At 42.6% G+C, this 13,653-nt stretch overlaps 2 protein-coding genes across 7 annotated transcripts in view; both read right to left on the bottom strand.

The window, feature by feature from the left end:
- The window catches only part of ptprub (protein tyrosine phosphatase receptor type Ub), a 200,747-nt gene extending 200,507 nt beyond the window's left edge, over positions 1-240 (bottom strand). For 3 of the 4 annotated variants that reach the window (XM_085178199.1, XM_085178200.1, XM_085178201.1), the window contains exon 1: positions 7-239. In XM_085178199.1, coding sequence (XP_085034325.1) covers positions 7-76 — 70 coding nt within the window. In that variant the 5' untranslated portion in view covers positions 77-239. Of the gene's footprint in view, positions 1-6 lie in introns of all 4 variants that reach the window. The other variant, XM_085178198.1, reaches the window with a different exon arrangement.
- A 196-nt stretch (positions 241-436) lies between these two features.
- LOC146507731 (glucocorticoid modulatory element-binding protein 1-like) lies at positions 437-13,598 on the bottom strand. Of its 3 annotated transcripts, none has more exons than XM_085178208.1 (10): positions 13,276-13,598; positions 11,003-11,144; positions 10,123-10,181; positions 9,755-9,876; positions 9,491-9,594; positions 8,866-9,050; positions 8,411-8,557; positions 5,322-5,459; positions 4,967-5,083; positions 437-4,882 (listed from the first exon to the last, which is right to left on the bottom strand). In XM_085178208.1, exons 2-10 carry the CDS (start codon positions 11,125-11,127, stop codon positions 4,347-4,349), a joined length of 1,533 nt encoding a protein of 510 aa, XP_085034334.1. In that variant the 5' UTR covers positions 11,128-11,144; positions 13,276-13,598; the 3' UTR covers positions 437-4,346. The 3 variants fall into 3 exon arrangements, with proteins under 3 accessions (XP_085034334.1, XP_085034333.1, XP_085034335.1); XM_085178207.1 differs by lacking the exon at positions 13,276-13,598 and adding an exon at positions 12,310-13,261; XM_085178209.1 differs by lacking the exon at positions 13,276-13,598 and adding an exon at positions 12,310-13,261 and having other exon boundaries at positions 4,976-5,083.
- Positions 13,599-13,653: the final 55 nt, after the last annotated feature.

The following is a 13,653-nucleotide window of genomic DNA, read 5'->3' as shown; positions in this document are numbered from 1 at the left end:
CCTTACCTGTTGGCCCCTCGATGCCATCGGCGTAGATCTGAACAGTCAAAATTAAGAGAAAGGCGCAGGTGTTCATCGTGTAGATGATTTAGTCCACTTTAAATGTGCAGAAGAAATCATTTCATTTACTTGGCGCGATCCGGCAGCGCAGGCAGAGCGGAGCCCATTTAGTCCCCCCCAAAAAAATCTGACTGAGTGGAGTTTCGGAGACACTGAAGCAGACAGGGCAGAGCTAGTTCTGCAAACTGACGTCAGGGTAAACATTTCAGGGGAGAGATTTCTTTCTCAAGCCCACTTTCAGTCCCAGCCTCCACTTCGCCCTCCGCGGGATTCAGAGTATGAGCCGGGCGCCTCCAAGCGGTCAGATCTATCAATAGCACCTCGGTGCTCAAACGTCGGCCAAGCAAAACCCCACAATGTGAGAGATTGTGTGTCTCTATACCTGTATGTTTGTGAGAACCCTTTAGTTGGCAATCACTTTTTTGCGACTCTTTTATTTGACCTCACTGCCTCAAAGTGCAATCCTATGTGTAAAAGTAGATTGTAAGATTTAAAGAAAGGTTAGTCACGCTGCTTTAAGAGGTCCAGACACAGAGAATAGATTTGGCTCAGACAGTGAGATACTTTTCATATATTTAATGTTAAGGAGAAGCTCTCTAATCTTCCGTGGCCAGAGGCTCCAAACACAGGTACAGGAGTCTGATAACAATGCCTACAGGCGGAGGAATAGCCTACTTATTATTCCAGCTAAAGCTACATCACTGCACACAGTTGAGAATTAAAACTAAACATTTTCATTTCACTCCTGTTTAAATATGCTAAATCGTGTTTTAAAATCATATCAGCAACCTGAGGACTAATGAATCAAGTAATGCACAAACTATCCTGGAAAAAAACATTTTTTTTGTCATGTTAGCGACCGTTTTACAGCTGAGGTAAGATGTATACTCACACAAGACAGACAGGTAACCATGCCTTCACGCCTACCCATGACAGGTGCAAAGCATATCTCTCCATAAATTAGGTGGTCTGTCATGTTGTGTGCATTGAATTTGCATTTAATGAGACTACATTTTCTCTCCAACCCCAGCTGGCTGTTTGTTGGAGTCCACCTGATATAATGGACGGCAGAAATCAGGTATCATGCAGAGTGAAATATAAAACGCAGATGGAGCGACTACATGGAAAGAGGTAAGAACCCCACCGTGACTTTGATACGTATAAATGCATATCTGGTTGTCTTGCATGTCATGGTCATCCTGTCTGGTGTGTGTGAAAACAACAACAATTCATATTTGAATATGAATTCCTGGATATTCTTTCCATCCAGCAACGTGTGCACTTGTATTTGATTACAGCTTTTTCCTCCCAGCCTAAACGCCTCGCGTAAGCGCTGATGTGACAGTCGCTCTTGTTCAGGTTAAAAGCTGACACATTTAGCTGCTGCTCCAGGACCCCCAATTTGATCAAGATGCCATTAAGCAGGCTAATCATCATTCATTTTGCTGCGATGTGTGAGCACTAAGGCCGTGGATTAAATTAAAGGTGGCCACAGAGATGCATCTAAGTCCAAACATGAGAGCACATTGCAGACTTTAATGCTGTTAGCCCGGAATGACAGATGAATGATACGACGCTCAGCCGATTACTTAATTTAACCAAAGGGGCACAATGTATGTCAGGCTAACAATTCTAATTACACCTGCGTGATGCACAGCAGACCTTATCTTCCAAGTATTCGAGCCACAGAGCAGCAATTTATATAAACAAGCTCAGAATTCTCCATTATAGTTTAATTTGTGTTAAACTTAATAGAATGTTGCAAAATACTGTTCGAATAATCCAACAGCAGGACAGGTGTCAGCGGAGATGCTGAGAACCGCACTACGATGAAAGTCATTTTATCAGCTGCCACTCACGTTGCCTCACAAACAACTACATCTGCCCGGGCAGTGTTGTGCATGAATTGATAATAACATATCATCAGAGTTCTGAGAGAAGCTGTCAAAGGCAAATCATCAGCGTCTATCACGCGGCCTTGGCATGCAGCTCGAAAAGCAAACAAACAGCGAAACCCAACGGGGAGGCAAACATGAGAAGGCTACTGTACTTCGCTGTGTGTGGCCTAAAACGCAGAAGATCGGTCAGTCAAACCGGTGATACCTTTTAAAAACAGGACAATTTCCACCGGCTGTCAAAAAGAAACTGCAAGTCCAACACAGTGACGAGTAGGGATGGGTACCGGTATCCGGTGCCATCATGGCACCGGTTCTGACATAAACGGTAGTAACCAGACCGAAAAGCAGCGCGCATTTCGGTGCTTTATTTCGGTGCTTTTTTTTCCTGAGCTGTGATACACTTTCTTCTTCCTTACATTTCTATTGGCGGTTGGCAAACAACTGAAAGGTGCATTACCGCCACCAACTGGTATGGAATGATACACTTTAGATTCTAGCCAATCATTTTACGTTTCGAGGATAGTAGGCGGGTCCAGGTACGTACGTTCTTTTAGAGCAGAGCTACAGATTAAAAATGCCCAAGGCAAAGCGGTCAAAAGTCTGGCTGTACTTCACAGCAAAAGATGCAAACTCAGCAGCCTGCAACAAGTGCTTTAAGCTGATACTGTCAAAGGAGGTCACACTTTAAATCCGATGAACCTAGCCCTGCCAGTGTAGCAGAAATGATGATGGCAGCAGCAGCCGTTCTTCTCTGCGTGAGTAGCTTAATGTTGTTCGTGTGTAATTTACGTTGAGTAAGCTAACCGCGTTATTAAATTAATGCATGTAACGTGAACTAGCAAACACCATCATAGCTACATGCGGCTGTCTTCTTGTTTGATGTCAGATACTCCCTTCACCCTGGCCAAAAAGGCTAAAATGACCGAAGAAAAAGTGGAAAACAGCTAAACATGAGAGGTTTTTGGACAAAGTTTGTGTTTTTTCCATTGTTTAAGCACTGCTTCCAGCCCAGAGTGATACCATATATGCCCTATACCTGCAGAAAAGACTAACATTGTTATCTTTTTACAAAAAAACAGCTGAACATGAGAGGTTTTTGGACCAATTTTGTGTTTTCCATTCTTTAAGCACCGGTTTGGGCACCGTTTAAGCACCGGCACCGTTTCAAAAGTACCGGTTTGGCACCGGTATCGGATAAAACCTAAACGATACCCATCCCTAGTGACGAGGGAACTCACAGCAGCAGTGTTTCGTACTCTGCAGGCTGATTAGCTGTTCAAATACACTCGTTTCTGTTGTGCGGAGGTCAGTAAGGTAACAGGTGTCCGCGTGAGACGTTAGAACAATCTGACGGTGAGAAGTAATGAGATGAATGAAGCTGCGGAGATTAAAACCAGCAGGGAAACTTTGAATAAACAATGACCTCTGTGCGCAATTTATTGGCTTCCTGCCTGTACGGTCAGTAGATTAACCACCAATGTTTTCCAATTTCCATCAACGCCCGGACTTTAAAAAGGATCAGTAAATTGAGTGGTGTGAAGTTAGCGCTTGAAGAAAACTCACACGCTGCTACTGTTAAAAATTCATAATGTGAAGCTTTTTATTCAAAATGCATTCGTTATCGCTCAAGGTCATTTTGATGGCTATTTCTCCCTTCTTATTTTTAACTAGCAAGGAAATAGTTACTGCAAGATTCTGTATTTGTTCATACTCAGTGTAAGGGGAGTGATTAGAAACTGGGAGCCATACATCTTCAGGCAGGATGTGTCTGCAGATGGTCAAATCCTAATCACAGCCTGAGTGAGAAATATTTCACAAAATCTAAAAGATATAAATCGCAAAACACAAGTAACAAAATAAGTACTTTACAAGTTGCTAAAAAAATCTATCATTAATTAGTGACAGTGTGCAGCTAGAGGAAGAGTGTCATCAAAGACGGCAGACTTGTAAAGGATTGGAAACACTGATACTATGTGGGTGATAATAATAAAAAAAACAAATGTTAATGATTTTTTCTGTTAAGTGCTGGTGTCATATAAAATCTCAAAAAGCAGTAATAAATCTTCGTATTGCAAAATAGGGCATATTATGACACCCGTAGTGACTCGAACAATGGTTCGGGGCAGTCGGTCACTTAATCGACGAGTCGTTTCCGTTGTATTACCTCTGATGCTGTAAAATCCAGCATTTCCATTTAAGAACGTTAAAAAGCGTCTGTGTGAGAAGACAACCCCACTAACCGCTGTCTGTACTGCATATTTCACTGTGGAAAAAGTAGAGTTTGACAAAGTCATATTGCTCTTAATTGTTTCCCCGCTCCGTGTCTTCTTTCAGTTCCCGGCACATTCCCTCAATTAGTCCCGCAGAATCCCTCTGGGGTCGTCTGCCTCACTTACTTTTATGTTTCTTTGATGCCTTTCTCCCCATAATCACCTTTTCAATGTCGCGCAAGCCTTCTGTCGCCTCGTCCCTTCTAACATGAGATCCCTCCCAAAACTTTACACTCCCTTGTCCAGGTTCTTTGTGGATCCCTGATTTGTCCTTTCTCTTCTTGCCTTCCCTTCCCAGCCCATGAAACTTCTGGTTGTCTGCCTCACTGATCTCTCGGTCCCCCTCCAGCGTGTCACTGTGGACAACTCTGTCTGTCCTGCCAGTTTCAGCATGACAACGCTGGCTGGTGTAGGCAGAGAAATGGGCAAAGAGCTGAGGGTTTATTGTGAGATGAGGGTAAGATGCAGCACATAAACCTGTGATAGAATGAGGCTGGATCGCTGTGGCTGATTTGACAGAGGGCAGCGAGCTCTGGGGATGGCTGCTCGTCTGGCTTTTACGCTGAGTTCGAGGGTGTTTTAGCGAGGAGGCTTTTTTAGATGTCCCTTTATTACAGCTCTGCTTCCTTTTGTCCTCCGAGAGCTCATCGAAGTCTACACAAGAAGAAAATTATCGTTAATTCGCTTCATCGGGGTATCTCTGCATGTGCTGCGTGATAGTTTTGAATGCTTTCTCACCATAAACACGGTTATGGATCCTTTTCTTTTCAGTCTGGCTGCGCCTCAGGTCTGTGGCTTGTTTCACCGAATCCAAAAGCCCAAACATCTCACACAAGGAATTAAGCAGCATGACATCTAACAAAATAATCAAGAGTCAGCTACAAAGCTTTTGAATGATTTGTCCACAATGAAGTCAGCTCTTTGCAAAATCAATAGCAATGAATTTTCAGAGATTTAGCTGGCGGGGCCTTTATTGAAAATCTTTTTGAAACCTGATTTTTCAAGTTTTGACTCAGCTGACATTTTATTAACATCAACACTGAATCATTTTTCACAGTCCAGGGGTTAGATGGGTACCACTGTGGGCAATTACCTGTTTCCTGCAGGTTTCCGTTCTCACTGCGAAGCTTCACCCGCTTAAAAGTGCTGAACAGTTCATTCTGGAGGCTGGATAGGACCTCCCCCATCATCCCGCAGTCTGCCACACCCTTCCACAGAGTCAACACCCCGTCTACAGGAGGTCAAATAGGTAGGGCGTTATAATGGGATATCAAGAAATCTATGCAAGTGTGTGCATGTTTGTCCTTTCTTTTTGTCAGTTTGTGTGAAAGTATACAATGCTTTGTGTTGCTGTGGGGACAGGCAGCAAGAAAAATAGGGTTGGAGGTGACATTTGGAGAGAGTCAGAGCTTTGAAAGAGGAAGAAAAGAGAGAAGAAAAACAGAAACAGAATATGTCAGGGTTGGATAAACACTGGGAACAAATATACAGAGATAAAGGAAATGGGAGTGATGCAGCAGTTGGAGAGAGGATGTCAAATATGTGACAGAGGGAACGACAAAAGAGTGTGAAAATGGGTCAGAAAAGAGGTGCTCCAAGAGGAGAGAAAGGAGGGCAAGGCGAATTTGAGAGTGAATGAAGAATTACTGGAGGTCTGTGCAAATCTGAGCCAAAAAAAGGAAAACAAGTCAAGCGCATGAAAGTGGTAAAAATGTCAAAGATGGTTGATATGAAATGCATGCAAATTTATGTTTGCTTAAAAACTGTCGAGATAAATGCAGAATGTCTGGTGAAGATATTCCAAATACCGTTTAAGGCCCTCTGAAGTTCAATTCATTCATTTCTTTACATCGTGCATTACAGAGAAGCAGCGCATTTCCTCAGCAGCTGATAGAGGAGTAGAGGTATAAGCTGCGAATTGGCTATATGTTTTAAGCCCTATGACAAGCAGCACTCCATGTGCTGTGACACATTTCAATTTGCCCTTCACTAAACCATCTCAGGCTATTTTACCGAGGACCCAGACTGAGAGCCTGACAATTTATTTGGAGCTGATACCAATACCTATTTTTAGGAAGTAAAAAAATTCAGATATCAATATTGAACCTTATTCTTATTATTAAAACATCTGTAAAATACTACCAAAAATGTGACAGATTTTCTAGAGCAGAACAACATATTTTCTATTTTGTGTGTGAAGATTTTCTTAAAAAGGTTTTACCTTTTTAAATCGGCACAAACTGTTCCGTGCAAAAATACTGAGCCACTCCGGGGTGACTGTAGCTCAGGTGGTAGAGCAGGTCATCTACTGATCGGAAGGTTGGTGGTTCGATTCCTGGCTTCGCCTAGTCTGCATGCCAAATATCCTTGGGCAAGATACTAACCCCAAATTGCTCTCCGATGCATCCATCGGAGTATGAATGTGTGTGAATGTTAGCTATAAAGCACTTAGAGAGATGTGCTTGTGTGAATGGGTGAATGCACAAGTTGTGTAAAGCGCTTTGAGTGCTCAGATGAGTAGAAAAGCGCTATATAAGAACCAGTCCATTTACTTATTTCGTTATGTTTTGCTTCCAAGGAAATTAGACTTTTTTTTAATTTTTAAAGCGAGCAGCAGTTCAAGTCCAGGTTTTCTGAAGGTCTTTCAAACGTTTTTCAGTCCAGTCCTTGTACCTGACCTGATTTTCAGTGGAATGTTTCTTTTGTTTGTTAAGTCGTTTAACATTGACCTGTGAATCAGTCGAGCATAAAAAAACATTACACGTGACAAAGAACGAATTTTAAATTGTATCTTGATGGAGCTTATTACAAGCAGCCTGTGTTAGATTTCGGTTAGATTTATGGAAGATGCCAAAGATGTCACGGTTTGATATGCAAAGTATTATTGAAAGGTTTTGTCATGGTTCATGGAAATGTTGGACATCTTGTCAACAAACTTGATGGATTTCTGAACACAGAAAAACACCATCAGATTTTGATCCGCCATGTAATACCACGTGGAAAGAATCTGACTAACAATGGCTTCACGTTTCAGCATCACAGTGATACCAAACGCACAACGGAGCACTATCGGTCATGGATCGGCCTCCCCAGAGCCCAGAACCTCCTCAAGACTACTTAAAGAAAAGTTGAAAAAAGCTTGAATCAGAGGTTTCAGGCTGTGTTGAAGATTAAAGGTCGTCACACCAAATATTGACTTACAAGCTTGTTAGAACTTTACAAACTCTGTTTTTGACTTATATACTATACTTCAATGTATGTTTTGACATTTTAGTAAGTCTCAGCACATTTTTCCCTTTGTCCTAGCAAAATATAAAGAAACGATGGATGTGTCAAGACTTTTGCACAGTACCAATATCGATGCATCTCTAGGCTAAAGATGCATCAATATCTACTGTCATCTACTTTAAAGAGCACCTGATAAGGTCACTTAAAACACCTATAAATCAAAGTTTGGTTAGAATAGCACTTAGAAATGTCAGATGGGGTCAGCCGCTCTTTAAGGACGATCTGCAGAAATGGCACAACTGCAGATTCAAAGGTTCAGTGGTTTGGTGGAGGGGTCAAACAATTGATGCTGCAAGAGGTGTGACACAAGGGACAAATGGACTGCAGGATGACTCATTAAACCCTTCAGGGCAGGTTTCAGGGCTCACAGACGTACAACCTCTTGAAGATCTGTGGGCTGAAGTTGTGCCTCCACCCATGATAGCATTGAAACTTTTAAAGTCAAACATTTCTAAGGAACATTTCCTTTAACAGATGGAAAAGTAACGCATGCCAGGAGTAAATAAAACCTTCATGATGCCGGAGCCTACAGGACATATTCTAGCATATAACCTGACAGACATTTGCAGTTAAACATGTGACTTGCACACGCTCCATGTGCTGTGCCCAAAACTGCAGTAAGCCACTAAATGGCTTCTAAACAGAGCATATACCCATGTGGTGACTGCTTAAGTGGAGCAGTAGAGGTGAGCAGTTTGCTGCTGTGTAGGATATCATGAAAGGAGATGCCATCTGCTTTCCCGGTTCCAACAGTGACTGATTGTGCACAGATTTTCCCGCTGAACAGTAATTATCTGGGTGTTATCTTTATTTAAAATAGGGCGTACCTGCCTTATGCAGTTTATTAATCTATTCAACAAGCAGCCCAGTGTATGCACGTGTTCTTATAATTACCAGGTACGTCAGCCATCTTTCTTTTGGTAGCATGTCCATTGGCTGTTACAGGGTTTAGAAGCCTCCGTGGACCGTTGCTCCACTCTGCTGCTGCACTAATCCTATCCTGCAAACTTTCCTGCGCCTCTGCCGCCTTATGTGCATCTTCTGAAATGGGAACAAAATGCAGTGAAACCCATAATGCGACCACTCCTCTCTGGATATTATTTTCTTCTAAACATTAAAAGCAAACTTTTTATTGCTGATGTTTATATTTAAACGTCAAGCTTATTTCAGCGTTCACTACTTTCCAAAAAATAAAAAACCCCTAAGGCTGTGTTTCTTTTCTGTAAACGAAAGATGTTCAAGTGGTTTCCAAAGTGTTTAGGTTCTGTTTCCTGAGTGATGCCGCAGCAGCCCAAGCATATGTGGGAGGCAAAAAAAAAGCAGCAAACTGAATGCCAACTGAAATCTACCTGTCACGGGAGACACCTGCCCTCCAACAGGGTCAAGAGCCAGACACGACAGGCTCGGCTGCACCGAGTTCCCAGGAGGAAGCCGCGTTCTGTTGATCAGCACATCAAATTTAGTGCTGTGGCAGGTGTTGCTGCACAGGGTGTCATGCTGGTAGAAATCTATCTGGCCGGAGTCCATCATTTTCCTGCACGGGGAGAGCCAGGTTAACACTGCAAAGTTTCCAGGAAAATATTTACGCTACGTAGCTACGGGGGGATGTTAGGACTGAATTTCCAGTGAGTTCCTGATAGCTTCGCAGCGGTGTGCTCGACACAGAGTGCCTTGATCTGGCCTCTGGAGGAATGAAGATGAAAAGAACAGATAGGGCCTTTTGAGCTTTGTGTGCCATCTCACAGTAATACCAACAACAAGCGCAAACATGATAAAGAGGTGAGAAGTGTTTCTCGGCAGCTTGCATCCGTGCTATTTGATCCTGCTATCATGATAATGCCACTTACAGACTGCCTCTGGAATGCACCGGCAAACCCTGACAGACTTCAAGCAGCTGCAAATTATATGAGTGAGACTTTAGCTGTGCGCCGCTCTACAACAAAAAGCAGACAAAAAGAAGTTATATGAGTCTACCTGAGCATTACTCCTCCCAGCCTGATGGCTCTTTTCCAGTCCTTTAGAGTAGCTTTTCCTGCCAGATGCACAAACTGCTTAGGACTGATGAGCTCGTCATTGAACTGTTAAAAAAAAAAAAGGGGAGGACAGCACACATTATGTTTCTGAGAGAGTAATAAGACAGAAGGGACCAAAATGCCATCCCGGAGAAAGGTTTTCAAAATTTAATTTTGCAGTAATAATAAGGTAATAATTAAACGATCACACTAAACATCAACTTACTTTGACGCATCTGACGTTGATTCCGGGGCACACAAACTTCTTAAACAGCAGCACCGCCCTGCTGTCCCCGCAAGTGATGGGGTAGCCATACTCGACCTCATCTCCATCTGCTTCACTGTCATCTAAACGTTACAGAACACAAACATCGTGACCGCCTGCAGCGGCATTACAGTGTGCATTCGCAGTAATGAAAGTCAGAATCGTCAAACACCCCAGGAGGTTTGTCAATACTCTCCGTGTATATCTGTTAAATGACAGTGAAGCTTGAGAGATTCATTATTCCGTTTACTGCATCGGTTAGACTGAATAAGCTGTGTGTTTGAAAGGTTCAGTTCAGCAATTAGTTGCAATGTCTTTGTGTCATTCACCATGATGCGTCTCTATGGCCAGGACTGTAGTGCCAGTGTCTGCAATGTCATCATTCAACCTGCAGAGGGCGACAGATCCACACATATAAAATAATTATTTATTGCACGCAAGCCTTGGAAATATTCTTAAAATGCGTGCAAGTTGGCTGCATGTATACGCAGAAAGACCAGATGTCACTCTTTATGTGGGACTGCAAAGCATTTTTATTGTTTATAGAGGAAATATCCTCAGTGTCAGCATTTGTTAGCTTGCTTTAAAAATAACTTTTACAATTTGCCTGATAAGGCATTGATGACGTCTTTATTGAGACTTGGGATGTCTACAAGAATTTCAGCCTCCATACAATAATAATTAAAGAAGTCTAAAACTAACACTGAAACTAAGAAAAAAAATCAACTAAAGCCAAACATTTCCAAACAACAAAAATACTGACAGCCACCAGTGCTACTCAGTGCACAATAAAGGAAGATTTTTTACTATAGCCAAAGGAAGGTCAGCCTGCATGATGCTATGCCTGTCAATGATATTTTCCCCAAAAAAATCTGTCTTTTTTTGGCAATCTGTGAATGCATCCGTACTGAAACTCAAAGACTGTTAGCTAAAAGAATCAACAGTGAAATAACAATTTCAGTTTCCTTTTATGCTCATTGTATTTATTTAGCAAGAGTTGGAAAGGTTGCCTTTAAATATAATATAGTTGTTAAGGTGTCTCACTTTAACGGTTGGGATGTGGTCATCTTCTGTATACCTGCCTGATTTTGTGTTCTTTGAATTAAGTCTGCATTAAACTACAGATGTATCTCACATAATTTGTTTAACACAAAGATCACTGTGCTCTTCACACAAACAAAGCGCTTATATTAATAAGAGCCACTTTACCCATGCAGGACGGGCTGCAGGTGCAAGACGACTTGAGATTTTCGCTCAGTACTGCTGTGCTCTCCCTCCTCTTCCCTCGCAGTCATGACCTCCTCTGAAGACACGGTGACCTGAGCACCCGCCATCACCTCTCTTCTCGGAGCTGCAGACAGAAAAGGGCGAGCAGGCGTGTTAACGTCCGCATGACAAGTGTGCACGCTTTAATGCACATGAAAATCACTGAGTTTTACCCGCCCACCCCCTCTAACAGCCTTTTCTTGCATGCAACTGTCATAGAAATGAGTCCATACAGGGCTTAAAATGACATAATCCTCACATCACCCGGGCCTTGCTTCCTATGCTGCTGCTAAGAATGCACAAGAACATCGTAAATACTGAAACAAAAGCTTACAGCTTTTACTAAAGCACTGCCTACAAACGTAACACAGCAAAGTCTATTCAAGGATATTCATCTATTTAATTCATTCAGTCAAAGGAATAATCTGACATCAGATCAGTCAGTCAAAGCGTTGCACATAGGTGACTAGTTTTTGCACAAAAGCAGCACGATTGTTCAAGAAACTGTTGAACAAATGCAATCTGCAGGAGCATTGTTACCAGATGAAATAAAGCAAGCTCTAGTTTATATCAGTCTGCAAGGCATGCTGCCATGTAGGCTGCCTATATGTGTGTGCTATAATTATGGCTACAGAACACCTTAAGAATTTGCTTTAAAAATTGGCACATAATCACATTATGGAGTGGTCAAATGTGAACAAAGTACCCACTGGACTGTGATAATATATGGTCAGTGCGAAATGGGAAACCGCTCCAGGGTAAAAAGCTACCGATTAATAATAAATAAAGTGCCTTTGCAATCATTCGAGCCTGGTTCTCTCTATTATATCACTTCAGCCCAACATAAGTAGGAGATGATAGCAGATACATATGAAAAGCACCGAGAAGAAACTCATTTATAAACTGTTTGGGTGATTCCACAGCAGAGACACAGTGGCTGGCAGGCTTGTTATGCAGTAAAGAGCACATAACAGCACAGATTAATAACTTCCACGCTGTATTAAGTGGCCTTAACGCAGTGTGGATCACCAACTCATACAGCACGAACAGTTGCGTGCCTCGCTCACACTCCTGCACCCACTCAAACTGACGTCTGCTTGGTGCGGAGGCACGCACACCCCGACAGGGACGCGCGACCCTGTCCTTTTAAAAAATAAAAACAAAAAGGCGCACAAAACACCGTGTCCCGTGTCAAACTCCCACACACTCTACCTGCGACTGTATGTAGACATTGTCGTAGTTTTACTCACCGTTTTACAGCAGGGGATAATTCATCCTCCGGTCGTCAGAGAAGTGCGATAGCATGCGCAGTGCTGCTTCGCTTAGACTTTCTGCAGTGAAGGCAGCATTTGCCTGAGAAGCATCTGTCCCGCTGTCACGAGAAGCGGTTGGCTCGCACGCGATGTGTAAATCGGTCAGACTGCTCTTATGTGGCTTGGATTGAGCGCCTCTACGGCTGTGCACAGGCTGAAAGCTTTCCAGCCTCAGAGCATGTTTCCAATCCAGTGAAAATCCACAAGAACTATTATTATTGTTAGTAGTAGTAGTAATATAATTATTATTACACAAATTACATATCTTAGCTCAACAATTTGAGTTTTGTTTAAGTTGTTATAAGTGTAGCTTTATGGTTTTAGTACGACAGGCTCAACCCTCACGTCAGCTACATATTTAACAAGCACGGACCGGACCAGGGATTTTTTTGAGGTGACCTTTGGAGAGTCACACCACCAGGTGGTGTAATCCTTACAGCCAGAAGCATCAAGGCTGCCCAGATTGGGGCTCGTAGTGCAGCAGGATCAGCTCTCCTGTTCATGTGTGTCGTGACCAGAGCATGCCCCAGCTCTCTCTCAGGTACAACAGACCCACATCTCCAGTATTCTGATAACTTCCAGTCTATAACTTTAAACCAGATGATGAATGCATGCATGGCCTCTCAGTCTTTCTTCTTTAAAATGACAGTCAGAGTGCTCCTAGATCACATGAATACTCTGTGATACTTTGATTGGGGACTCATGGCATAAAGTGAATAAATACTTCAATTTGTTCAAAATTTGGGTGCGTTTGACGGGAGTCTCCTGGGACAGCGACAAATCTATGTTTTTTAAAAGCACTTCTCAAAGCAGAAAGGTTTTTAAACTAACTCATTGACGAAGACATTAAATGGCTGGAATAATAGAAAAACACGCGTAAGATTAAAGAAAAAAAAAACATACCTCTAAATCTTGAGGGAAAGGATTAATCGTGGCTTTAGAACAGGCGCTTGTTATATTTTTGTTGTTGCCCTGAATTCACCGGAAGATGGCAGTCTTAGCACTTAGACTGAGAACGGAAATTCGGGCGAGTCAGACGAGGTGTTTCTGAATGTTTCATGTTTGCTTTAAAACTGCACTTTCCACCTTTGACACACAAATAAAGATTTGATTCGGCATTTCCATCGTTTCTAATGAGAGTAAATAAGAAGCACTGCTACCGCTGGCTGGTCTCAGGTCAGCGAACACCTACGGATCGGGCCAGCCCTATTTGGGAATGGAATCCCGGACACCAACTTGATTGACGCTTCAGGAGAGCCAATTGGAGACGGGGTTCGACAC

This window comes from Neolamprologus multifasciatus, chromosome 11, assembly GCF_963576455.1.
Source record: "Neolamprologus multifasciatus chromosome 11, fNeoMul1.2, whole genome shotgun sequence".
In the NCBI taxonomy this organism is placed as follows: Eukaryota; Metazoa; Chordata; class Actinopteri; order Cichliformes; family Cichlidae; genus Neolamprologus; species Neolamprologus multifasciatus.
This window is presented reverse-complemented; position numbering and strand designations above follow the sequence as displayed.